At 45.8% G+C, this 27,959-nt stretch overlaps 1 protein-coding gene across 1 annotated transcript in view; it reads left to right on the forward strand.

Moving 5' to 3' along the window:
* PLXNC1 (plexin C1) overlaps positions 1-27,959 on the forward strand; it is a 149,021-nt gene that overhangs the window by 96,326 nt on the left and 24,736 nt on the right. Inside the window, exons 16-22 of the mRNA XM_030323379.1 lie at positions 1,966-2,067; positions 2,372-2,475; positions 6,653-6,691; positions 6,931-7,055; positions 8,355-8,553; positions 13,464-13,610; positions 26,826-27,003. Of these exons, the coding sequence (XP_030179239.1) occupies positions 1,966-2,067; positions 2,372-2,475; positions 6,653-6,691; positions 6,931-7,055; positions 8,355-8,553; positions 13,464-13,610; positions 26,826-27,003 (894 nt within the window). The remainder of the gene's footprint in view (positions 1-1,965; positions 2,068-2,371; positions 2,476-6,652; positions 6,692-6,930; positions 7,056-8,354; positions 8,554-13,463; positions 13,611-26,825; positions 27,004-27,959) is intronic.

The following is a 27,959-nucleotide window of genomic DNA, read 5'->3' on the forward strand; positions in this document are numbered from 1 at the left end:
TGGTTCTGAGTCCAGTGAGGGAAGGACTCCCGTGTGTGATGAACTCACCCAATGGAATGAACTCATTTTGCAAAGACCCTATTTTGCCCTGTTGATCATTTCAGCTATTTTCTAGTGCTTCGCCCCCAGTTGTCCACCCCTATTATATATCGGGAATCCAGAATTGGGCTTGATATTTTAATAAGGTCCTGGCTGGTACTCGCTTCAAGTAAGAATACTTCTAAACGCTGAGCTCTATTTGAGACTCCGCCAGTGTGAAGCAGCAGTAGATAGAACAGTCTCACCATAGAGTCACCTCTACTTGGTGACTTACTAGAAACCTCTGATCTCTTCCTGTGCTCTTGTGACTCATCACTCCTCTCAGTTTGTTGTAGAGATTGTTTATGCTCTTGACAGTGAAGGGGGCTCAGTTTGACACATGGCTTTTGGCTTCATCAGCATCTGCAAAGCCCTTTAAAACTCTCATCCCCTTCCACGGGGCTCCTGGGTGGCTCAGTTGGTTAAGTGTCCAACTTTGGCTCGGGTCATGATCTCACGGCTTGTGAGTTCGAGCCCCAAATTGGGCTCTGGGTGGACAGCTCAGAGCCTGGAGCCTGCTTCGGCTTCTGTGTCCCCCTCACTCTCTGTTCCCTCCCGCACTCACGCTCTCTCTCTCTCTCTCTCTCTCTCAAAAATGAATGAACATTAAAAAATTTAAAAAAAAGAACTCTCATCTCCTTCTTACCGTGATTCCTGGGCACCATGTGTCACCAGCAGCTGGAACAGATGTGAAGTGTACAAATATCTTAGCTCATTGGTCACATCGTTAGTGAAAACATGAAGCACACCCGGCTGAGGCCTGCCACCTGCAAAACCTCTCCACTGTGGCTTCCCCTGGAGGTGTCAGCCATGAAATTCCCACTGCTTGATGGACGTGGCTGCCTCACTCCCTGAGCCAGCGTTGCCCAAAGTGTGGCCTGAGGAACTGTAACCCCAAGTCACACTCCTAGAAAAAGGGGTTCCGTCGTCACATAAATTTGGAAATCACTGCGTGTCCCATCCTTATTTTGAAGATACACAATGCATGTTATGATTGACGCTGTTGACTTTGTGGAGAACTGTATTGAGTTTTGTTTCCTCCTGCATCACTCACATCGACTGGTAGTGGGATCCTTTTATCATGAAGTTTCTGTTAAAGGAGGAAACCCTTTCCAGAATAAGGGTGTAGCCGACAGTTGTTGGGTATTGTTTTTAAAATACAACTCCTGAATGCTTTCTGTGAGTTACTCCTTATAATCCTGTCAACGTCAGGATGAGGCCAGCACTTTGACAGATGAGGCAGCCAGCCACAGAGATGCTAAGGAACTTACCAGAGGTCACACAGCTCATAATTGGTAGAGCAGGGACGTGGACTGAGCACCAAACCTGTTCAGTGCGCTTCTCTGCAGCACAGTTAGAAACCAGATGAAATGGGGAAAGAAGCAATGTCCCAGATCCAGGGGCTCATTGTGGACGGCTCACCATGTCACCCAATTTGATCTATGCAACTTTGACTTATATAGCTCGCCGTCGATCTGTGGTTTCCTTCTACAATTGCAGCTCCACTTTATTTCTCCAGGGATGTTTAGAAACATTAAAAAAAAAGAATGGAACAATATACGTGGCCTATGGCTGTAGGGAAACTTGGCTCATTTCATTACTTTTCAGCCAGCTGGGATCTTTGGTTACAAGTGAAGGTTATTTGATTTAGTTTTTACTATTAAGGTGGGTAGTTCTGTGTTTTCCTGCTGCATTTTAGCATCTTCCTCCTCAGAGTGACCCCTTGCTGGGAATGTTCCTTTTGATAAATTCCATCTCTTAAATGCTATTCTTTCTCTCTCTTCCTGTCTCTCTCTCTCTCTAAAAGAAATGTCAAGGTTGGTTTGGTTTTCCTGTTTGTTTTTTGAGTTAACATGTCAATCTGATGCTGGATGTCTGTCTCCTCAGCGGCCGTGGGGGTGACCAGACACAAATCGAAGGAGCTGAGTCGCAAACAGAGCCAACAGTTGGAGCTCCTGGAGAGCGAGCTCCGGAAAGAGATACGTGACGGTAGGCTCCAAAATTTTATTTGTAGAAAAACAAGCCTTTTTTTAATCATTTTTTTCTTTTTTACCCTTAAATGGAGCTGGCCACAGTAATGAGAACTGTTTGTATAATAGAAGACATCTGAACAGCAGGGTCTAGGCCTGGCTTTGTGTTTTATTTCAGCTCTGCTCTGCAGCCAACCAAGTAATTATCTATTGTTTCGTCTTTAATGAAAACCAAGGTCATACTCCGTGTTAGACAAAACAGCAGAAGATCTTATCCATTGTTTGTTGAGTTAAAATATTGCTCTTGGGATTCTGTTTTGCAGGCTTTGCTGAGCTGCAGATGGATAAATTGGATGTGGTTGATAGTTTTGGAACTGTTCCCTTCCTTGACTACAAACATTTTGCTCTGAGAACTTTCTTCCCTGAGGTAAAAGAGCATTGATCATATTCCTAAGGTTGAGTCTTGAATAATAATGAAGGTGCTTGTTGCTATTGTCAAAATGGGTGTTTGCTTCCAAGGCAGCTGTAGATAACGTGCTTGGTACAAAATAATGGCTCAAGTTTGAGCAGAGCAGGGAGCAGGACAATTATTAATTGGATTGATGAGGATATAAAGCAGTGATGGGTCACTGACAATTATTCTTTGTCCAGTAACAAAAACCTAGGAGGGACAGAAGTTCAGAGTGATGATTTTTGCTTTATTTTACTACCCGTTTAGAGCTGAATTTGTAGCTGGGAAGCCCGCTAGTTTATTTAAAAATCAATAAATTGTGGGCTGGCCAATTTGTTGTGTTTATCTGCATGACTTCTGTTGCAGCTACTAGATTATTCACTATTACTTCTCAATTGGAAATGAAAAGAACTATGGGCCGAGAGGGAGAGAAGTCGACATGTGTAGAATTTGAGTTGATAGCAGCCATTTTTAGCAATGTCGAGTTTTTATGGTTCTCTTCAACAGTTGTTCTTTGGCTGATCAGTCCGTATCATCCTCATTTAGTAGAAATAGTTGCACGAAATGATTGATTAATCTGTTCTGGGACTCCGAGGAGTAGTCTACTTTAACCCTTTGGGTTTTCAGTCTCACTCTGTTCTAACGCCTCCATCTTCTCCCCCACTCACTCAGCCTTCCTCCTTCACACTCCCAAGTCTTGGGTGAGGTACACTCATCTGCCTGCCATCACCTCCACATCCTGATGCCCCCACTTCACCATGTTGCCCTTTTTTGTCCAGAACTGGTGACCACAGAGGGGCCCAACCTCTGGAACATCAACACAGACAATCATGTTTGACTCTAGATTTCTAAACAAAGCCAGCCCAGAGCTTATATCACCTTACCAGAGCTTCTCATCTACATTTGGCCAGAAGCCTAGAGTTCAGAAGCTCAGACACATGCAGTAAGCAATTTCCAGTTTCTCTATAATTCTAGAAGCAGACACCATGATATGTGATGCTGTGTCTCAAGGTTGGGATACCTCCATAAAACACCCGCCATATTTTTTTTTTTGGTCCAAGCCTTACTATTGTAAATCAAGAAGGCTATAAATAAGACCTCAGTGTTTTGTGCTTGTACAATATATTTTTTAAACTTCTCCTCCAGGAGTACCAGGCACCCAGGCTTGCATTTGCCACCTCATCCATCCATTTCTATGGCAGAACACCACCTAGGGAGGGGGGTTCAATTCCCTGAATCAGGATGACTATGCAGGACATCACCAGTCCTATTCGCCAGCTATCTGAGATCCCCATTAAGAATTTAATAGCAATAAAATAACAGAGATTTCTACCATCAACATGAGGATTGTGTGGGCTTTTACAGTTAATGATTGCTCTTGAGTGCTGAAGGGAGTAAAACTGTGACCTGAAAAAGAAATGGCCCTGTCTTCTAAATTCGGTAATCAAGAGCAAGATAAGTGATGAATGCAAAAGACACTGTTGCAAATTGACTGTTTTGGAGGGCAGGCGGGGAATCCCAGGAACAATGCTGTATTATTTTAGAAGAGAGAAACAGCTGACCCTTGAACAACACGGATTTGAAGTGCACGGGTCTACTAATACATGGATTTTTTCTTCAGTAAAACAGTACAATCTCATAAATGTATTTTCTCTTCCCTATGATTTTCTTTTATAGCTTTTTTAAAATTTTTTATTAAAACCTTTTTTAAAAAAAAAATTTTTAACATTTATTTATTTTTGAGACAGAGAGAGACAGAGCATGAGCAGGGGAGGGTCAGAGAGAGAGGGAGACACAGAATCCGAAACAGGCTCCGGGCTCTGAGCTGTCAGCACAGAGCCCGATGCAGGGCTTGAACTCACAGACCACGAGATCATGACCTGAGCTGAAGTCGGACGCTTAACTGACTGAGCCACCCAGGCGCCCCTTTTTATAGCTTTTTTTTTTTTTAGGTTTATTTATTTTGAGAGAGCATGTGAACACACATGAGTAGAAGAGGGACAGAGAGATAGAATCCCAAGCAGGCTCCATGCTGTCAGCATGGAGCTCCACACGGGGCTTGATCTCACAAAGTGTGAGATCATGCCCTGAGCTGAAGTCAAGAGTCATACACTTAAACCGACTGAGCCAACTAGGTGCCCCCCTTCCCTATGATTTTCTTAATATTTTCTTTTCTCTAGCTTATTTTATTATAAGAATACAGTTACAATACAAAAAAAAAACATATAAACTGTGTTAATCAATGGGTTATGTTATTGGTAAGGCTTCTTGTCCACCAGAAGGGGTCCACCCCTTGTGGACTATTAGTATTTAGGTTTGGGGAAAAAGTCATATGCAGATTTTCGACTGTGCAGAGGATCAACGCCCCTAACCTCCTCATTGTTAAAGGGCCAACTGTAGTTGCAAGAAGCCAAACTGATTTAACTCAGGGTTATGTATAATCTTGAATGGCAGTTGGGAAAGACATGAAAGCCAAAGTCGGGAGGAGTCACTACAGGAGAGGACCCAGAAAAAACAAGGATAACTATCAGAACCCTATAAAGACCCAAGTTACAATTGAATTTATAATAAAAGATATAGAGAACCAGAAGATCATAGTCTTTGATCACAGTCTTTGAACCAGTTGAAATATATTCTAGGCTGCAGATAAGTCCTGTGTCAATTAGGCCCTTTACAGATCTATCCAGGAGCCACATCCTCTAGGCCTGGAGGTTGGGTGTTGGATGAAAAACGTGAGTGGTTAACACCTAACAGACAACAGTAGGCAAAACCACAGGAAATTGTTCACAGAGCCCAAGGTATTACCTGGTTCTGTGCCCTGCCCTTTGGTTTTTGGCTTTTTAAAGCCTTTGTTTTCGTTCTATTGACTGGTTTGTTTTGCTGAAAATAGGAGAAGAAATAAGAGTGAGCAGTGCACCCTACCTCCTAGAAGAGGGAAATTTAAATGAAGAGAGGAAGGAACCTTAGAATACAGGGAGCCATCATGGCATTTCCCTATTTAAGGTCAGGAATCAATCTGTTTAAACTGTCCATATAAAGTTGGTTCAGCGGAAAAATGTTAGGAACTAGAAAATGCAAACCCAAGGTCTGATTTTTCTGCATATTACTAGAGGAGAGTATGACCAAAATAGTTTGAGGTCTTCTGCTTAGGCTAACAAATTTGAAACTATAAAGCAAAAATCCTCTGCAGAAGAAATTTACTTTAATGAGGTATAAAAATAGCCTAAAGTTTCAAATATTACCCCTAAAAAAGAGGAAGAGAAAAACCTGAATATTCAAGTTTATATTTTCATTCTGTTGACTCATTTGAAGTGTTACTCGGCATGCTTTTAAAATTTAATCATTTAATTCCAATCAGATTTATGACACATTAAAAAAGGAAACTCAAATTTAAAATTTCACATCCAGGAGCCACACAGCATAGCACACAAAAATAATTGTAGAAACCGGCAGAACAGTAGCCTTGCGGTCTAGTTTGCCATAAATTAGTGACAAAAACAATAAAAACAGCTGCCATAGAGAACTTACCGTGCACCCATTCGTTTTGTTTTCACCCTAAGCCTAGGAGGTGGGAATCAGGAGTGTCCCCATTTTGCAGATGAGGAAAGTCAGACACAGAGAAGTTACATAACTTGCCCAAAGTCAAGTGAAAAAACCAGGACAGGAGCCCAAGTAATTTGGCTCCACATCCTAGCTTTTAACCACCCCACTCAAGCCCTCTCCAGTAACACTGTACATTGAGACAGTAGATACGACTGAGCTGAGACTTGTAAAAACTTACCGAGACGACTCCATATTTATCCTTAGAAGGTAAATTGCTTGAGGAGTGGTCTGCACGTTTGCACAATCTTGTTTACCACTTCTTTCACTTTCGAGTCAGTTCTTTTAAAGTGTGAGATGCCTTCCTCTACCAAAAATGGGACTGATGCAATAATCATTCTTCGTCTTAGAGGCTTCCAGAATCCACTGGTGCTTCTGGAGAGCTCAATAATTATTTATTATGTATCAGAGGATGTACAATGAACCTAAGCCCAGAGGCTCTTCAGATTAGCAACCAGTGTCTCTATTAAAACGGACTTGGGTATTATAGCAAAAATACACTATTCATTTCCTTTGGATGTTATGAATAATAAAAGTGTCTCCTTCCTCTCAGTCAGGTGGCTTCACACACATCTTCACTGAAGATATGCATGTAAGTCTATAAGTTTTCATCTTTAGCCCATGATTGCCTTTCATCATGTCCTCTTCCTCCTCCTCATCCCCATTATTGAATTTTTGTGAGTTTTTTGGAATCATGAATTCAATATTAAATAACCTATCATTTTGGGAAACCCATTGTGGATCTATCTTCTAACTTTAATAAGTTTATATATTCATATCATATCATATCATATCATATCATATCATATCATATCCATTTGTTTTTTCCAGAACAGAGATGCCAATGATAAGAATGAAAGTCTCACAGCCTTGGATGCCCTCATTTGTAATAAAAGTTTCCTTGTTACTGTCATCCACACCCTTGAAAAACAGAAGAACTTTTCAGTGAAGGACAGGTATTGGTCAATTTATTTATATTTTGAAAGTCATTAAGTAGGGGAAATAAAAACTCTTGAGCCCCTTGTTTTATTTCCAAATCACAACCTGAACTCGGTATCTTGAAAATGTGGATTTACCTATAGAGGCTGTCTGATCGAAGGGTCATGAAGCCATGATTGCTCCATTTCAGATATCACGCAACCTCAACGCAAATTCTGTTTTGGAAGACGCACACACACACATATACTCCTCCCACCAAAACAAACAAACAAAAACCCTGAAAAACCCAACACCAAGAAGAAAACATGAGTCCTGAATCAAAAAAGCAGAAGTGTTATTTTCTGTTTCTAAAAACACCTGAAAATTTGGGAAAGATGTTCACTTCTTGTTTACCACTTTAATTTAAAAGTTTAAGTGCTAGAAACACATAAAAAGTCCTGGAATTAACATTGGTGCCTGGTTTTTATGGATTGAGGACAAAGGTGGTTGACCTAAGACATTATAAGTGCCCACAGGACAGCACCCCATCGCCCTTTGGCTTCTCTAGAAGACACCATCAGTGTCAAGCCCAGCCACAGCTAATAGTTAACCTCATTAACCAAGGCTCTTTTTTTATGTGCTTCTTTGTCATCTGTATACCTTCTTTTTTTTCTTTCAATTTTATTGAGATGTCATTGACATACAGCACTGTATAAGTTTAAGCTGTGCAGCATAATGATCTGACTTACATGTATTGCAAAATGATAACCACAATTAAGTTTAGTTCGGATCCATCATCTCGTACAGATACAAAAAAAGTGGGGGCGGATGAACTTTTAGGATTTACTCTCTTAGAACTTTCAAACATACCATACAGCAGAGTAGCTGTAGTCATCGCGTGGTACGTGACATCCCTAAGCATTTACTTCTCTTATAACTGGAAGTTTAGACCTTTTGTCCACCTCCCTCCAATTGCCCCTTTGTCCCCCACCTCTGGTAACCACAAATCTTTTTCCGTGAGCTTGGTTCTTTTTCTTTCTTTTTTTTAGATTCCACATGTAAGCGAAGTCACATAGTATTTGTCTTTGATTTTTTCATTGAGCGTAATGCCCTCAAGGTCCATCCATGGTTTCACAATGGCAAGATTTCATTCTCTTGTATGGCTGAACTGTATTCGGGGTTGGGGTGGGGGGTGTTTGTGTGTGTGTGTGTGTGTGTGTGTGTGTGTGTGTGTGTGTGGTACGCAAATATACCACATTTTCTTTATCCATTCATGTGCTGATGGACAGTTGTTCCAATGTCTTGAGTATTGTAACCAGGGCTCTATTTTTAAACAGGTGTCTGTTTGCCTCCTTCCTGACCATTGCCCTGCAAACCAAGCTGGTCTACCTAACCAGCATCCTGGAGGTGCTGACCAGGGACTTGATGGAACAGTCTAGTAACATGCAGCCTAAACTCATGCTGAGACGCACAGAGTCTGTGGTTGAAAAACTCCTCACAAACTGGATGTCGGTCTGCCTTTCTGGTTTTCTGCGGGTAAGTGTCCTATCCCTTGGCCGGTCAGAGGTAAGACAATAGGTGGTTATTTTTAGCAGATGCTAATGCCTTTGCCAGGGTAAGTCCTGAACACTCCATGGTGTCAGCATTTAACCTCTTTGAGACTTGGTCCTTGGCAGGAGCAAGTGGAGGGGAAAATAAGAATTGTTTTTGCTGTAATCTATGTAAATGTGACTCATTTAGAATTTCCTCAGGTAAAACTTTTTTTTTCTCTTTGAAACAATTTCACTGTGGTAAAAACAATTAACATGAGACCTATCCTCTTACCAGATTTTTAAGTGTGTAAAACAGCGTTGTTATCAGTAGGCACGATGTCGTACCACAGATTCCTAGAACTTATTTGTCTCGTGTAACTCAATTTTATACCCATTGGCTTTGGGTATAAATCACACCGGTAATTAACAACCAGGGCCCAGGCGGTCTAGTTAAGAGAAGAGACTGAGGGGACAGAATATTTCAAATGCTGAATCGAGCACGTGACTCGAAGGGCCTCTGAAGCATCTTGGAAATACCCGTTTACCTACTAATACAGGAAGCTAATTACACTCCATTCTAACCAGTCCTTCCACACGATTCTGTTTGTTTAGCAAGTCTCCAAAGAGCCGCCCGCCCCCTGAGTTCCAGTTGGAGTTGCTGTCTGAATGTGGTTGTAGCCTGATTGAGTCTTAACATCCTTTTGAATGCAAAGTTTGTGCAGACTCCAGTGGGTCAGAGCATGGGTCCTGGAGCCCGCCTCCCGGTCTGCATCTGGACTCCCGTCACTTACTAGACGAGCCTTCCGGACCTGTCTCGGCCTTGATTTTATAACCTATAGAATTGGAGGAAGAGTATTTTAGGGCTGTTCTGAAGCCTGGATGAGAAAATGCATGTAATTGCTTGTCACCAAGTAAGCACTCCATAAATGTTGGCTGTTATTATAAAATATTAATAGGAAAAGAAGAGTGTTCTGTTGAACCCAATCTTCGTTCAGCCCTCTGAGGCCCCTGTACAGAAGATTCTTAACCTTCTTTAATTTCACCAGCCATCCAGATTCCAGCAAAACTGCATAATTGTGTATTTGTAGCTAGTTCCAAAATCTAATTAAACTTTGAATAAGATACACTGTTATGCCACAGGTTTTAACAGTGCTACTTAAGTTTAGATCCAAAAGCAGCACTTTAAATAGACTGTGCTTAGTTTAATGTTTAATGCAATCTTACAAGTAGATGCACAACGTTTTTTTCTTGTTGTTGTTTTTTTCTTTTTTTAACCGATGCCTTCCTCTCCCAAGGCGCTACCCATTTATTAAGATTAATGAAATCTGCCGCCTTTTCTGTTTACTTGGTATAAATCATTATACGCTTTGGGGAGGTGTTGAGCAGTTACTTCTGGGGTGAATGTTTTTGCTTTCGACCATCTTAGCCTCAGCCACAACCACATCTAGACAGAGGCGGCTGGCCCCACACCTGGGTCCTGGGTCTTAGTCTAAAAGGCAGGCTCCTGCCCCACCACTGAATCACAAGCCCTGGGGGTGGTTTCCAAGCTTCTCCAAGTCATTGCATGCGCCTAAATTTGAGAATCCTACGGTAATAGAAACAGCCCTGGAGTGGGAGTCTTGGGTAGAAGCAGCAGGTTTGGGCTCTAAATTCATGTCAGCCCCAGTTAGCTGTGCGTCTCTGGGAATGGTACGTCTCACCTGAGCAACTGTTTTCTGTCCACTCCGTAGGGGGGCACGGTCACTGGTTTTAAGTTTCTTTCCAGCCCTCTCTCCTGGGATCTGAGCCCTCAAGTGTCAGTTGGAGCCTTGTTTTTGCTCCCCTGGGGACTTAAAGAGGTGAGGGTGTTCCAAAAATCTGGGCGCTAAGCCCAAACGGCTCCCTTGAGCAGAAGATTCTGGGTCAAGAATTTGCAGTGCTCATTCAAGAGTATGTCGAGCACTTGAGACGGTGAGGGCCGTGCACACACCAGGAGGAAGTGGCAGTGAGCTAGTCAGTGAGGCTTTCATTCTCAGTGGAATAATTCCCTGTGCTGCAGAGGGTCTGACGTCCCACATCAGAAGCCCAAGGGGGTGGGGGACTCTGACAGCCTTGGTCCTTCCACCCTGCCCCACACCCTGTTGCCCGGATGCCACTGGCTCTGTGACCCCCCGGTGACTTCCTCCTCTCCACTTCCAGGGCTCCGTGAGGGAAGTATTCCTAATAACGGCCATATTGGGTGTGCCAGACATCATGCTAAGAGTTTTGCTTTCTTTTTCTCGTGGCATCCTCTCATTTAACCCTGTGAGAGGAGTATCTTGATGACCATTTTGCACACGAGGGCATTGGGGCACACGGAATGGATGTGGCTCTCCTCGGACCCCACAGCTGGTTTTGGGAAAGCACCAGGGTTTGAGAGCTCTTCACCACCCCGCTTACTGCTTCCCCAGTGAGGTGGGTACCGCAGGCTTACGGGAGGATTTAAGGATAGAAGGAGATCACAGGCATGAAAGCCTCTGGCTCAGCCAGGGCCAGCGTCTGGTCTCACAAAGAAAAGGAAGGTGAAGGGGCCGAGCTTGGTTCCCATCACAGGAGTGGTTCCGGAAGGTGCACTCCCCCACAGCCGGCTTTAACCCTGGGGAGCTGTGTTCTCTGGTCCCATAAGACACCTAAGCCCCCAGCAATTGTGACTAACTTAGAACTTGTGTCCGATAGTGACGGAGAGGGGGCGCCTGGGTGGCTCCGTTGGTTAAGCGTCCAACTCTTGATTTCAGCTCAGGTCACCGTCTCGCGGTCCGTAGGATCGAGCCCCATGACGGGCTCTGTGCTGACAGTACGGAGTCTGCTTGGAATTCTGTCTCTGCCCCTCCCCCACTCTCTCTCCCTCCCTCCCTCTCTCTCAAAATAAATGCATTTTTAAGGTGATTTTATTAAAGCACGGGGATGGGACCCATGGGCAGGAAAAGCTGCCAATAAACACACATTTTTAAAAAATAGTGACAGGCCTCATAGTTTTCTAAGCCAGATACATGTCAGAATCCCCTGGGAAGGTGTTAAAACCACAGATGCCCAGGCCTCAACTCTGGAAATTCTGGATCTGTAGGCCTACAGTAGGGTCCGGGCATCTGAATTTTTTACATGAGCCCCAAGGAATTCTGGTGACGATTACCCAGGTTTAGAACCCTGGGTGTGGATAACAGTGTAAGGCAAAATATTACTTACCTCCGTCTAGCTGCACTCTGGAGAATTCTAGGGAACTCCTGACTCCAAAGCCATGGAGTCCATAGCTGCCCTCCAGCCCCGCAGAGCCCACTTGACCCCTAACCGCAGCCTCTGTGGGCACATCCAGCCCACAAGGCTCGTAAGGACACTCACCCCTGTCTCTGATGCGTGCTGGAGGGAAAAAGAGAAGTGGAAGTTCTAAGTTTGCAGCCAGGACATTACCCAAGGGGACAGAGGGAAAGAGAAGAGAGCAGCATTGTTGCGAACCATGAGATAAAGGAAGTTTCCCAGAAGAATTTAAATGTCAGGTGCTAGTCCCCGCTCTTTCCCCACCTGGGAAAGTTTTGAACATTCCAACTGTGTCCTCCACTAAGGAAGAGACTCCAGGACATGTCAGCAGGGAAGAGAAGCGTGATAAAGGGAACCCATTGGAATGGATGGTGGCAGAAGGGGACCAAAGGAAACCCTGGGACTGGGGAGGGCACATGTTTTTGCAGGGAGTATAAAGGATGGGATAGGCTGGCGGGCGGGGTGAGATCCCAAGAATCTTGAAAGAGGTCTTTGTTTACCTGCTCAGGGGAGAGCAGGGGAGAGACCCAGTGGAATTTCTCCTTTTCAAGCCGGGCTGTGACACTGAACGGTAAACGGGTGCTTCAAGCCTTAGCCACTTGGCTGGTATCCTCATCACCAAGGCAGTTTGACTTCCAGGTTCCTGGCTCTTCCTCTCCCACGTTTGGTTACTGTCTGTTGATTGTAGACCTTGATTGTTTAGCAAATATGCTACTGAGGACCGGGGCTGCATGCTCTGTGAGGCTGAAATGGAAGAACACACCAGCCTCCCACTTGAGCCGCTCAGAGCCCACGCAAGCACAGTGTGGCTGCAAAGTGGAGGCATTTCAGTCCCCCTGAGGGTGGCAGGTAGCCCCTGGTGTAGGCACAGATGCACACGGCAGAAGTTGGGAGCAAGAAGCAATCGGGATGGGCTGAATTTGGGAGGAAGGCCTTAGAGCTATGGTGTCGGCTCTGGCCCAGGGAAGGGAGTTAGGGTACACGAGTGGCCCCACACCAGCAAAGGCAAAGGGTGCCGGTACATGTCCCACCCGCAGCTCTGCAAACCACAGGGTGCTGGCCGGCACCAGGGGAGAAGGGAGGAAGGCTACCGATTGTGATAACTGAAGGCCACTTCCTTCATGAGAAGCTCTTAACACCAAAAAGTACCCTCTTGGCAAACGTACAAAATGTTCTGACATTTATTCTGGTTACCAGAGCTAATTATCGTGTGTGCGTTCTAATGCCGCTTATTTTTGGTTTGCTCAGAAGGGCGATTCAATAAGAATGTAAACAAAGCTTAGGCCTCTGCATCTCCTATAGGCATTAGCCAATATGAGCATCCGTCTGCCATATAGAAGCTTAAACGTCATAGAACCATCCTCTGAGAACTTCTTGCTGCTGTTGACTGTAAATTCTGTGTGTGTGTGTGTGTGTGTGTGTGCGCGCGCGTGCCTGCATATGTGGGGAGAGGAGGCGCTTCCTGAGTTTTGCACCCAATCCTGACTGAAGCAGTGTGTATTTTCTTGGAGTCTCGTGTGGATTGTTAGAAGACACCGCCTCCTGTCTCCTGTCGCACTGCCATAAACTGAAACTTTAACTCTTTGGAAGAAAGTACAGTGGGTTCTGCAGACCGCTAACTGTCGCCTTTGTGTCTCTTCCCAGGAGACGGTTGGAGAGCCATTCTATTTGCTGGTAACGACCTTGAACCAGAAAATAAACAAGGGTCCCGTGGATGTGATCACTTGCAAAGCCCTGTACACCCTCAACGAAGACTGGCTGCTGTGGCAGGTTCCAGAATTCAGTACTGTGGTATGTTGGTGGTGAAGCCTTCCTTCCAGACTCGGAAAGAAGCCTGGCTGGGAGTTGGATGGTGGGGTGGGGGGTAGGGAGGGGGTGGGGTCACTTAAAATGAAGCAGTATCATTCCTACTGTGGGAGGCCTCAGACGATGAGTTAATTAAAAACAGTAGTTGATAAACTATTAACACGTGTTCACATAATAGGTTTTAATTACTGGGATGGGGGTGGGGAGACTTGTAATGATGCCTGGGGTGCTCATCAATTTCCAAAGATTTTAATATCAGGATAGCTTATAGCTTTCAGCGTCGTCAAAGGAAATGCAAAGTGCTCCCTATTCAGCACTTATAATTGCAATCAGAATTTCTCAAACGGCTCTGCTCTGGAAGACAATGTGTGAAGATGTATTTCAACCAAATTGAGGCCGTCTTATTTTAGAACGATAACACAAGACAAATTCCACTGTGTTCCCCATGCAACATGACACCCTTACTTTATTTTCATGGATTAGTTACAAATGTTTGGTGTCATGCACTTAATGTTCTGTGATCTCATAGATATTTTTAGAGGAACGCTGTAAATCACTCCAGGAAGATGACTGCCTGGCTGCTGGAAGGTTTCACCCAGTGGAGAACTTCCTTTTCGCCCATCCCTACCCCCCACCACCCTCTTCTCTTCCCTTCCTAAAGGAAGAGAGACCGATTTCCTGCACGCTCACAGGTTTTAGAGAAAGGGCCAAGCCCGGCAAATACCTCCGAAATTACTTAGGCATTTTCTGCTCGTGGAGACTGGGGAAAGAGGTCGCCGTCATTTGGTTTTGATCTTCAGCTTCATGGAGACTCTGGGCTTCTTCACAATCTCGTTAGTGGAGGAGGAGGAGAAAATGATGGTGGGGTTTTGGTATTACTCAGTCAGGGGGCTGAGTCTCCTGTGGCTTAGCTCTGGACGGTGAGAACCATGGTATCATCCTGGAAGAATTCCTTCCCTAATTGGAGAAGGCACCACGTCGCTGTGGGCTGTGTTATGGTTACATCCTCTGGTGGGAGAATAGTCCACAGATCCGCTGCTTCTTCGAGTTCTAGGTCGCTGCCCCATGCAGCTTACCCTGCCCTGAAGGCACCACGCCCGACTGCCATCCACAAGGCAGGAGGCTTGAGCAGAAAGTCAACATTTCTCAGTGTTCTGATTTCCATTACTACAACTGTCTGTAGGCAAGAGGCGAGGGGCAGTGGCTCTCAGATTTTAACATGCATCAGAATCCACTAGAGAGTTCATCAAGCACCAGTTGCAAGGCAGCACCCCAGAGTTTCTAATTCAGTAGGTCTGCGGAGGGCCTGGGATTTTGCATTTTTAAAGCGCTCCCTGCAGAAGCAGCTGGTCCCGGACCCCCCAGGAGAACTGCTGGTATAGTGATGAAGAGGCACACACTGTATCGTGCCTCTGCCCCTGCGTGACTCGGGGCAAGTTTCCAAAGCTCCCTATGCCTCAGTCTCCTCAGTGGAGATGACAATCATGGTGCCTGCCTGTTTCATGGGGTGTCGCAAGGGTGCAGAGTCAGTGTTCTGTAAAGCACTTAGGACACTGACTGCTGTGTGCGGGCCGTGTAAATCTGTATTAAATTTAATTCACCCCTCCCCGGGCACTTGTTAGAAACGCAGATCCAGATAGGCCGATGCCTGGGCCTCCCCTCAGGACTGATTAAATCAGAACTGCTAGGGACAAAGCCCAGGCACGGATAGACTTTTTTTTTCAACACTCCAGATAATTCTAATGTACATCCTGCTCGGAGAGGGCAGGGTGTTTTGGAGAACAAAAACTTTGTTTGCATCAGGGCCTGTCGACACCTTCCCCTATGACTGTTTGAAGACGGACCCAGGGCCTCGGTCCTACCCCCAGGGATGTTCATGCTTTCACTTTGAAACATTTTCCAGGCCCCACGGATTCCCAAAGAGAAAGGATTCCCAAAGAGAAATATCTGTGAGCGTGTATAGGTTGGGGGAAATGTAGCACTGATTTAGTTTCATGAAAGCATGAACCCCCAGCAGGAAGGAGAGGGAAGGAGAGGACCCAGCTGGGAGTGGGGAAGGAGTCAAATGCCTGAAGCAACTTTGGAGGTTTGAGTCCTTTCTAATGTTTTACATGGAAACACTTTTTCCGCCTTTCATTTTGAAACGTTATTTATTTCACAGTCAATTAAGACCATGTGTTTCGGATTTGTTAACTCTCAACTCTTCATCCAAATGTTTCTTGATGTTGAAGGGATTCATGTTGATTCTTGGATTCTCTTTTCCTTTATAGCCCCTGGGGAGAAGGCTAATGGGAAATTATGAATTTAGAAATCCAGATAGATCTTTCTTTTCAAATGCAGATTTGCCAGTAGATAGGAACTGGAAAAGGGGTAGACCGCTCGTTTCCAGGGGCCTTGCCTTTAAAAATGATTTTTACTCCCTTGTATTGTACCTGCCCCAACCTGTTTCATGGTGGATGGTTATATTAGAAGCTCCGGAGAAGGCCCATGATCTGGGCTATGCTTGTGTGACAAAATGTTGGCAGAAGGTCAATATAAAAATTTAAGGTTTTTCATTTCCTTTCAGGCAAGTTCCCCCAGCCTTAACCATCGTATTATAATTTTCTTCCTTCCTCCCTCCTCCTCCCTCCCTCCCTCTCTACTCACCTTCCTCCCTCTTCCCTCCCTCTCCTCCCTCTCCTCCCTCTCTTTCTTTCTTACCTCCCTCCTGACCGCCCCCCCCCACCCCCGTCATGTACACCCAGTGGTTTGAGATCTTGATTTTCTAAATTTGCCTGAGGTGGTTTATGTAATTGAAAACCAGGGTATGCTGAACAAACTCGATTCTGTGTGTGTGTGTGTGTGTGTGTGTGTGTGTGTGTGTGTGTGTGTAAATTCTTTCAAGGAAAGAAAAGTCAGAGAAAAAAACAAGAGCAGCCACACGAGCAACTTGAAATGACAGAGCCTGGTGCCACGACAGGGACACATTTAAAAGGGGCCCCCCAAACTCCCGTTTGGCTAAGTGCTCAGAAACACAGCACCTCATGTAACAACCCGAGAGTTAGGTTTCACACCTCTAAGATTAGGATGTGTTCTCCCTGAGGTCTGGGGTGTTTTCTAGAACACAAAGACATCCTGCCAATTTCTCATATGTGAAATCATTCTACTAACAAATGGGCTCTGAGAGGCAATTCTTTGCTCACTGCAAAAATTCCTCTGTCTTTGCTCAAAAAGCCCCATACGGCCATACTTACTCGGGTATCACGGGAAACATCCTTCTCTATCAAGGCATTGCAGGCTGGCGTTCGATGAAGAGGCTGCCCCACACACGGTCACCCCCGTGAATGCCAGCATCGAGCCGGGTTTGCGCACATGCAAACTTCCTCTAATATCAGGGGATTCAGGTTTGACAGCTGGAAGAGGAATAAGCTTATTGCTCCGTGGTTCTTCCCCCTTTACAACATTTTAGGCGTGTTCAATTTGCTGCTGGAGAACCTCAGGCCCACCCTGAGATTGTGGGCTGTGCTGTGTCCGTGTCGAGAGAATGATTTCAGAGCAGATCCCCTGAAACTTTGGGAGCGCGAAGGAAGGCATGAAGATTTCAGTTCTAGGAAAGTGCACCACATGGGAGAAAGGACATTTGCTTCACTTTCAAGAGGAGATGAGAAAACCCAATAACTCGTAGCAAAGTGTGCTGAATTAGCAGGAGAAGGTTGACTTGTAATCAAAGTTAAGCGAGAAATGGTTTTTTGAACTCTTAAACCCAGGAAATGAGCCTGCCAATCTGCTGTATCTGAGAGATAGCATCTTGGCACCCTGGGAAACAGTGCTCCGACAAACATATTATTGCCCTCGTTCTCATATCTATGAGAACGTCTTTAAGATTATTAGAAATTCTTAGAAAAAGTACAGATACATGTCTATAGAAATCTTAATGCCTCCACTACGGTTTATTGAAGACTTATGCCAGCCTGCACCAGTCTGCCTTTTTGAACCCAGTAGTTACCATTTTGGGGACAATCATGTTTAATAAAATATCTCATATGTAACGGAGTCCCGGCTATCTCTGGTGAGAATTTCACATCTACATGCTTCCTTTAACACGGTGGCTCTCCCCACCACTCCCTAACTCCTTGTGTTCCATTAGTTTGTCCTTTCAGAAGATCCATTATCCCCATAATTAAACAACCCACTGTCCCGATTAAGTCATTCTGTGTTACTTCAATTACATCCCATTGTTCATTAAATCCTGATGTTTGCACTTCAGCAATCTTGTTTTTAATACTCCTAGCATTTGTGGAGAAACAGTGAAGTTAATTAACAATTCTTGGGCTTTTTTTTTTTCCCCTTTTGCTCTCTACCGTAGTGCAAATCGTTTCCATTATGACTTGCAATAATACCGAAACCATTACTAACTTCGTAGTTACTGTTCTGAGCTTCCTGATCAAAGAAGTGAAACCATTTTTTATAATCATTTTAGGTAAGTCATTCCCCAGTTGATGGCAAGAAGTGGAAAATGAAAAACAAGCGTTAAATGAGTGCTTTAAATGACTTCCCTCTTCATACCCTTTCCTCTCACACCCATAATCTTGGGATTAGAAAATAATTTAGTTACCTAAATACAAAAGTATTTAATTTTCTTCTTTATGGCTCAAATGTGACTCTGCGTTGTTAAGGATCCTTATTTATACTTGTACTCCTCAGGGAACGGTCACGTTTATAGCAAATCACGGTGAAGAGAAAAGGCATTTTTTTCAGTATGTCTTTTTTTGACATCGGCAAAGTCAGCATTCCATTTGAAGTTACCATTGTCTAGAGCGGGGATCAGCAAACAAGAGCCTGTGGGCCAAATGTGACCCTGCTGTCTGTCGTTATAAATAAAGTTTTATTGAAACGCAGCCATGCACATTCATTTACTGTCGTCTGTGGCTGTTGTCCTGCCTATAACTGCAGAGTCGGGTAGTTGTCACAGAGACCGTATAGGCTGCAGAGTCTTAAATATTTACTGTCTTGGCCTTTTACAGAAGGTTTGCCGGCCCCTAATCTAGAGCTTGACATAACAGAGAAAATAATAGAGAACTGGAATCTGCCTTCCCCCCTGACCTCCAAAAGCCTGGGTCTCTTTCTTTTTTTTCTGGGGACACAGCGATGGAAATGCCTCACCAGGATCCATAAATCTGAAACTCGTGGGGTCTTCGCCAAAACACAAACCGTGAAATACTCATATTAAGCCTAAAATACCGAAATCAATCATCTTGGGCTTCGTCAGACAGAGTCTTACTCGATTCTATCGTGAACAAATGTTAGCAAATGCTGGCAAGTACAGAAACTTTGAGAGAGAAACTTAGATTTGAGGAAATTTTCTCCATTAATTTTTTTCTTCAAGATGGAAAAGGCCTTCCTCCCTCTTTTTCTGTTGGCGGCGGGGGTGGGGGTGGGGTGAGGGGTGGTGGTAAAATACCATGATCCAGGAAGCTTTGGGCTCTCGGTCTTTGGGGGAAGGAAAATGAGGTAGAGGGGGAGGTAGGGCAGGCAAGAGCAGCACCAGAGGGGGCATCTGGTAGCATGTCTCGGGGCTGCTGACTCCAGCTTAAGAAAAGCCTCAGATCAGAAGCTTTGGAGACTTGCTCTTTTAACTCGTGGCTCACATTTCTTCTACTGGACTTCTGGAAGTAGTTTTCTTCTTTCCTACCACATCTCTCCTCTAAACTTCGGTTCGGTGTGGGGCGCCCGGGCGGCTCAGTCGGTTAAACGTCCAGCTTCGGCTCAGGTCATGATCTCACAATTTATGAGTTCGAGCCCCACGTCGGGCTCTGTGCTGACAGCTCAGAGCCTGGAGCCCGCTTGGGATTCTGGGTCTCCCTCTCTCTCTGCCCCTCCCCTGCTTGTGCTCTCTCCAAAGTAAATAAACATTAAAAAAAAGAAGAATACATAAAATTCAGTTTGGTGTAAGAACCAGACTTTTGACCTTCATTTGGCTCTCAAATGAAATTAGATATTTTATAGTTTTATTTAATGAAAGCCATTATTGGCCTAAGCCCTGTTATGATAAAGTATTTTTTAAACGCATTTTTTTAAAAATTACCTTCTAGGTATTATAAGGTATCATACAAGGATGTAGCAACATCCCTCCTTGTGAGCCAAGAATGTGGGTGAGGACTTAATGAGGTAGCTGGATCATCCTTTCCCCACCAAAGTATGCAAAAAGCGTGGGGAAATGCCTCTTCCCGGGCCTTCGATTCATCTTCCCAGCCCCCTGCAACCTTATTTTTTCTATCTCCTTGGTACCTTAACCAACCAGGGTGTGTGAAGGAACGGTGGGTAAAGCCACCCGTGAAACACGAATGTGCTGGTCTGTCTAGGTGCTGTGTACCTTAGCGCCCGAGGTGTTATGTCGCACGGTGCCCGACAGGCGGGGCTTAGAGTCTGACAGTCTTGGGGGTGAATCCGAGCTCGGTCACTTTACTAACAGGCTGTGTGACCTTGGGCAAGTCACCGGACCTCTGTAAACCGTTTCTTCATCTATTAACAGGTGATCATGAAACCTAGCTTTGTATGTTTGTTTTGAGGTCTGAAAAGAGCATGGGATGTCTAGCCATCATACCTCAGAGCAGTTCCGTCATTTATTTGTAAGAGTTTTCCTGTCTGAGCCGTTTCTCTTGTCGATGGTAAGGTCTGCGGAGCACAGTGTCCTCTCACCATTCTTTCTGGCTGGTCACTCATTGTCGATGGGTGACGGTTTTTGGATTAGCTGCGCTACGGGCAAGGTGACCGCTAATCCCTCTGTCTGTGTGTTTAGAATCTATAGCAGACGACATCCCGCCAGACAGATGTGAACGGAAGACCACAATGATACATCTGAACAACTAACTACCTAAAGGCGAGGGAGGGGTGTGGTCGGGGCTGGCGGTTCGCGACCTGCTTACAAAAGGACGGGGTCCTTCCGTTCTGGTCCTTTCTCTGGGTTCTGGGCCCATGCATCTTCCAAACACCCTTGCCCTTCTAACAGCCCTTCTTGGTGATAGGCACGTTGCTGAATCCATCAGAATGCAATTCTGCTGCAGGAAACAGAGAGCCAAGCCACCCGGGGCTTAAGCAACAGAGAAGTTTACTTCTGTCCCTCAAGAAGTTCTGGGGTGCACAGTCTGGTGCTGGTGGGTGCCTCTGCTCTGGGACGTCCTCACAGACCCAGGCTCCCCGTCTCTCATCCGCAGCCCACCTCATGGTCTAAAGTGTTGGCTCACCCCCGCCCAGCCTTCTGCCACGTTCCAGCCAGCAGGACAGAAGTAGGGCTGTAGAAAAGGGGACAAGTGGCCACCAGCCGTCTTTTAAGGAAGTTTCCCAGAGGCTGTCACGTTGCACATCTGCTGAACCTCATTGGGCAGAACATAGTCACCCGGCCACGCCCGGCTGTGGCAGAGGCCGGGAAAGGTCATTTCTCCTCTGTGTGGACGTGAGCTCCATACAAATGCCTGGAAAGTGGTACCTTTCACCAGCCCGTGGCGTCCTGCAGGTTGAGTGGGCTCCATGGGGCCCCATGCCAAGCCAAGCCGAGGAGGTTGAGCCTCCTCTGCTGGACTGTCTGTCCAGCCTGTATGCCCTGAGAGCATCTATCGAGATCTTCAGGCACATTGGGACTGCCCCTCGACATTTATCACCTTGACTGGTGGCCTTTTGGCTTTGCAGTTAAGAGAATGGTCATGTCCTAGTGATGACCCCCAGCAGCTCTGAGATTCTGGACACATTTCTGAATCTCTCTCTCTCTCTCTCTCTCTCTCTCTCTCTCTCTCTCTCTCTCTGTTTCTTCATCTGCTAAGTGAAGCTAATAACAGTGTCCACTTCACTAAGCAGTTATTAAATGAACAGAGCAGGATTAAATGAATTAGCAAAGCGTTTACGACAGCTCCTGATAGTAAATGGTAAGTGTTCAACATGCTACATGTGAGCGCCGAGGACGATGGTTAGAAACCCGGAACGGTATTCTCTTCTTCAGCTTTTGTTTCCATAAATAATAACCGAACCCCTCAGATGGCAGGTGGTGGTTTTGGAAAGGCAAACACAGTTCTTCAAGTCCTCCACCCTCCATTCTACCAAAAGGAAGTGGGACTCTTCTTCTCGACTTCCTGACCTCGTAGCCTGACTAGAAGATTGAAGCTTGCTCCTGGCCGGTCTAGTTAGAATCGAAGCCCAGTATGTCACGGTGCAGGGGCCTCCTCATGTACCGCTGCCCAGGCAGCTCCTTTCCAGACTCCGTTCAAATGCCCCTTCCTCCACGCAGTCTTCACTGATTTCTCACCCTTTGACAAAGCTCCTCCAAGCTAGAGGTAACCTCTCTCTGGACCCCCAAAGCACTCCGCCCATACCTACTGTTTTCTACATGGTAGTAGAATTCATTACGTGTATCTCACAATTGTTCTCTTCGTCTTTACGTACTTCCCAGTCAGGATCAGTGCCAGGCTCTACTTTGTATCCTCGGGAATGCCCTGAACACCATGTCCAGATGCAAAGTAGGTGAGGGTCACTGAGCAGATTTAGCAACCTCAGTATCAACAAAGAGAGCTCTGTCAGGCTGGGTACGTTCGGCTGTAAGTAAGAGAAAATCCGAATAAAGGTGCTTGAAATAGTAAGGACGTGGAATTGCATTCTAGAGCAGAAAGTCAAGAGGTGAGCAGCCTCAAGCCCGGGCCGTCGGACCCATCAGAGTCACCATCTGTGGGCTCCTTTTGTGCCTCCTTCCTAGTCACAAAATAGCTGCCACAGCTCCAAGCACTGCTCTCCCCTTTTGTTGAGAGTAGAAACCCTTTCCCTTTATATCTCACTGGCCGAAACTGGGTTACATGATAAGACACCACCAACCATATCCGTTGTCCTAGCTTTGTTGACACATTTATGCCAAAGAAATAGGGAAAGCCAGAGCTGTTCAGGGACAGATTTCTGGAGAAAAGACCAGTGTAGATTTTAGAGCCCGTTAGCCTTCCGTGGGTATTGAAAACTAATGGTCATCCCGTAGATTTGGACCATGCTTAGTTTACAAAACATTTTCATATTTTGAGGGCACCTGGGTGGCTCAGTCGGTTAAGTGTCTTGACTTCCACGCAGGTCATGATCTTGCCGTTAGTGGGTTCCGTGCTGACAGCCCAGAGCCTGGAGCCTGCTTTGGATTCTCTCTCTTTCTCTCTCTCTCTCTCTGCCCCTCCCCTGTTGCGCTTTCTCTCAAAGATAAACATTAAAAAAAATTTATTTTTTTTTTATTTTGAAGGCAGGATCACCAAAGGTTTAAGAGTGCCTGCTTCTGCCATTTTCCTGCTGGGTGATTTGGTGCAATTTCCTAGCCTCTCTGGGCCTCAATCTGTCATCTGTAAAATGGGAATAATAGTAGAATCTATGAGATAAGGTTTCTGTGTGTTTGGCACACAGGAAGCACTCCTTAATTTACCATTATTAGGTCACTATTTAGTGACCCTGTCACTCCTCTTAGATAGAAACAATGAGAGCGTTAAGGCTCAGAGAAGCTAGAGGACTTACCCACGCACTCACAGCTGAGTACAAGATCTGACCCAGATGGTCTGATCCTGTGCTCAGGGCCCTCAGCCCTCCTGCGTTTCCTTCTTGAATTCTCTGTCAACACTTACTGAGTGTTGCACCTGGTGGCCGAATAGTGTTTCAAAGGTGATGCTTTGGTCTGCCAAACGTCCTGTGAATCTTCTGAAAACAAGGACTATGTCTAAGGTCTCTCCTACACCCCAGCCCCTAACACCAAGTAGGGGATAGGGAAGACTCTGGTTAAATGGGTTTGTGAGGGGAGAGATGGCCCTTCCATGGGGGCTCTTTCCTGATGGGGAACAAAGGCTCAGTGTGTGCTGAGCCCAGGGGGGGGTGAATAGGTAGGGCCCACTCTGAGAGCCCCCCGACTATACTTAGACTTCGGGAAATTGCTGTTGGAGCAGTAAGCGTTAGCAGCATAAAAAATCAATTTGTGTCCGAATTGACGCTCAGAATTCCCTGTGGCCTCTATAAAATACCATTTTACCTTTTTTCCACCCATCTAGCTGTGGAGGCAGTGGCAGATTTACATTATTTTACATCCAGTTAAGGTTTGTTTTTTTTTGTTTGTTTGTTTTGCCTCCTCTTGGTTATGTTTTTAAGTAGAACATTTATTGCTTTACCTGTAAAGAGGTGTTTTTGTTAAAGACAATAGTGCCCTTTAGGTAGTCACAGAGTGTTATTTCACAAATACCTATAAAACTGTTAAGCTGGGATCGCTGGAGCTCTGATTAAAAGGTGCTTTCTAGTTGTCTTTATCTTCGGAAGCCCTGTGAAATGGCTTAACCACCCTTCTTCCCACTGTGAGCAGACCAGCTTGCACAGAAATAAGGGAAGACACGGGCAGGTCTGCTTAGACTGTAAGGGCAAGGTCGGCATTTACGCCTCCTGAACCCTCATTTGTGTTGGGGATCTAGCTTCGGGCTTTGCTTACTAGCTTGCAATTTTTGCTTAGGACCCAAGACAGGGTTTCTGGAGGCCCAGGGTTCCTATGTGGTGGGCGGGACCAGAAGGCAGGAGAGAGGGCCCAGGTTGGGGGTAGGGGAGGAGGGACCCTGGAGCTGAGTAGCTCCTGATGCCCACTCCTGGCTCTGCCACTTACGAGCTGTGTCCCCAGAGCGAGTTATTTGACCTCTCTGTGCCTCCATTTCCTCGCTCAAAAACGGGGATCATAACACAGCCCCGTAACCAGGATGTTGGGAAGGTTAAAAGACGCGTATACTTGGCAGGGTGTCAGTAAGGTGACAGCTGAGAGTGGCCACCAGTAAGTGCCACCAGTAAGGTGGCAGGTGCTGAGAAAGGGAGGTGAGGGAGAGGACTCTGGCACGAGGGTGGCCACCCCGGTGGCTTCTAGATTTTCCGCCCTGCACATGCCCTCTACAGCCTTCTCGCTCGGCCAGCATTTCCGGGCAATCTGCCTCCCTTCCTGCCCCCTGGAGCTCCCCGGCCCGGAGGTGCCCTCTGTTCCAGGAAGAAGGAAGCTGCCAGGCGCGTACTCAGGGGTTCAGACCGCACTGCCTTGGTGTTGATCACTTAGTTGGGACTGGAGCGAAGTTCGCCCCGGTGTCACTGCGCGCGGGAGTGTGGGGCAAGGTGTAAAGGCCCTGAGTAGAAGAGCTGCCTCTGAGACCACCCCACGGTTGGCAGAGCCCCTTTCCCACGGCCACGGGGCTTCTGCCCTTGTCCCTCCGGAGCGCCCACCAGCCAGACCCTGGTCTCCGTGCCCCGCGGGCAATTCGGTTCGTCAGCACAGGAGCTCCAGGGCAGTTGCCACTGCGACTCCCACTCTGCAGGGGAGCAAACTGAGGCACAAGAGGCGGCCCCTAGAGTGGGTGCTCGGCCACGCTCCGCTTGCAGGCAGCACGCTCTTTCCGCCGCTGGACACGGAGCGGGTACGGAATCAGAGCCCTGGCCGCCGGGTCTCTGAGTCTCCGCATGAAGGCTTACTCACAGTGGCTATAATAAGACTTCGGATGAGTTGCATGAAATAACTTCCCACTTTTACCATCATCATCGTCCTCATCCTCAAACCCTCCCCAGGGCCCCAGCCCTGTGCGGAGCCTTTGATGTGCATCATCCCATGTAATTAACAATGCCGGTACTGTTGTTATACCCATTCCCCCCCCCTCCATTTTATTACCTTTTAACGTTTTTTTAATTTATTGCTTTTAATTTTTATTAATGTTTGTTTCTGAGAGAGAGTGCGAGCGGGAGAGGGGCAGAGAGAGGGAGACACGGAATCCAAAGCAGGCTCCAGGCTCTGAGCTGCCAGCACAGAGCCTGACGCGGGGCTCGAACTCCCGAAGTGAGTTCATAACCTGAGCGGAAGTAGGAAGCCTAACCGATTGAGCCACCTAGGTGACCTTACTGTACCCATTTTAAAGTTGAGTGAACCCTAAGGATCCCCATTCTCTCCTTGTGTTTTCATTAAAAAAAAAAAAAACAAAAAACACTTCCATTAGTTAATCATTTTACATTCCCTCATTACAGCCAGGTTCAAAAACATTAAGTAACTGAGCATTTCACACCATACCCTTGATTCTGAGATTACCAAGGTACCTCAGAATCTAAACTGTATGTGATGCTAATGACAAGACGCTCTTCCCTGAATCTGTCCCCCCAAGGAGCTGTAGTAGGTAAACGTTGTTGTGTTAGATGTGTTTGTTTGTTCTCAAAGTAAACCCGAAATTGCTTTTAAATTTGTTTTGAAATACTCCCTCGTTCTGTGTTTTCACACACTCACAAAGCCCTTCCCTTCCCCCATCAGTCTGATTCTGAGGCTTTGCTGCATTAGGAGAATGTGAACTGGCACTGAGACGTAAGCAATGAATGCAAGCGTACTAGTACAGGGTGGGGATCTCAGGGTTTTAATGAGGGCTTGGGAAACTGAAGATCTTGAAAGTGGACGGGGAGATAAATGTTATTGCAATTAATGCTGCATATTAAAAAGTAACCTCTTCAGCATAATCAATACGGGGACCTCCCTGACCTTCCCTGTCACCTGGAACTTCACTTCTGGGACTCTGTGGTACTGTTAATAAAAAAGACAATCGGGGCGCCTGGGGGGCTCAGTCGGTTGAGCGTCCGACTTCGGCTCAGGTCATGATCTTACGGTTCGTGGGTTCGAGCCCCACATCAGGCTCTGTGCTGACCGCTTGCTCAGAGCCTGGAGGCTGCTTCAGACTCTGTGTCTCCTTCTCTCTCTGCCCCTCCCCCACTCACGCTTTGTCTCACTCTGTTTCTCAAAACTACATAAATGTAGTAAAAAAAAAAAAAAAAAAAAGATAATCACCAGTCTGCCCTCATGTACTGTGGAACCTTTCCAGTTTTGGGGTTTTTTTTGTTTGTTTGTTTGTTTGTTTGTGTTGTGTTTTGTTTTTGAAGATGAAATTAGAAATCACCACTTCTAGAACATATATGTGTATATGTATTTTACTCCCGGATATATTGATTCAATGCTTGCTCTGTAATGAGAGTTTTAACTTTTCTGTTTTCCTTTCCATTATCCCTGAAAAGAATGGATTATGGAAAAAAGATTAAAGTAGTATAATGGGACACAGTGTTTGCTAATGTGCTGTCAGAGGTATTAGTGGGACTCACCAAGGTTTGTGTCTTTTATGAAAGCCTTTCAGATTGCAATTATCTAATAGACTTGGAAACCTGTTTGTATTCTTGCAGGCATTAAACGTCGTCTTTGAAAAGATCCCAGAAAATGAGAGTGCAGACGTCTGTCGGAATATTTCAGTCAACGTTCTTGATTGTGATACCATAGGCCAAGCCAAAGAAAAGATTTTCCAGGCATTCCTAAGCAAAAATGGCTCTCCTTATGGACTTCAGCTGAATGAAATCGGTCTTGGTAAGGCAAGGAGGGAGCTGTTCTGTCCCAATCCCTGATGAGTGTCTCTTCCGCCGGCTCTCTCCCTCCGTCTCTCCCTTTCCCCCCTGCCCACAGCACAGGCTTCTGTTTGTTGAAACTTACGTGGCCTGGGGCTGTTCCCAGAGGGCATGTCTGGGGGCCAAGAGACTGTACTGCTTTCCCAAGAGCATGTACATGATTTTTTCCTAGGCAGCGTTATCCTTCAAAGATGCTGGAGTTTTGTTTTGGGGTTGTTTTTTTTTTTTTTTTACAAAAATATTATGTTTGTAAATCAGATTCATGAGATTGGTAACCCTGAGACTGAATGGATTCACCCTGCGTCAAGAAGTACAAAAAGGTGTAAACCCCGCGCCCTGTGTGTGTGTTGCATTTCACATTGGCATTTGATTTGTTTGTTGTGTGTCATTAGCGGGTGGCTCAGACTCTGGGTGTTAACTGAAGCACACTGGAAAGGTCATCTTCGTCTCTGCTAATCGCGTCCTGCATTAAGTATATTCTCCATCCTCCCCAACACGAAGCAGCATCTGCTATGAATTCATTTTCGGGCTCTACTGGTCTACTGCAAAGGAGAGCATATGCATGAGCGCTCTAACAGGGCTCCGCTCCACTCAAATGTTCATCAACATTTTAAAGTTGAGCTCCCCGCAGCCCTCCCAAGAGACTGTCGTGGGATTTTATAGCAGATAATGGGACAGGCAAGAAGAGTAAAATCACAGCAGTGACAGACAGCGTAACAAGGTTTATCTCCCCTCAATGTACAGTCGTAGCCTCCACGAAGCAGGCAATTAAAATCATCCCACCTGGCTCTCCAAGCCAAACCTCCTGCTAAGAGGCCATTTAGAAAAGCCTGGAGGCAGGGCCTGGCAAGTTGGGGTGAAACAACGCAAGCGTGCAACTACAGGACTTGGCTTCAAAGAAGGGACTAAGGCACCTCT

Source organism: Lynx canadensis, chromosome B4 (genome assembly GCF_007474595.2).
Source record: "Lynx canadensis isolate LIC74 chromosome B4, mLynCan4.pri.v2, whole genome shotgun sequence".
NCBI classification, from domain to species: domain Eukaryota; kingdom Metazoa; phylum Chordata; class Mammalia; order Carnivora; family Felidae; genus Lynx; species Lynx canadensis.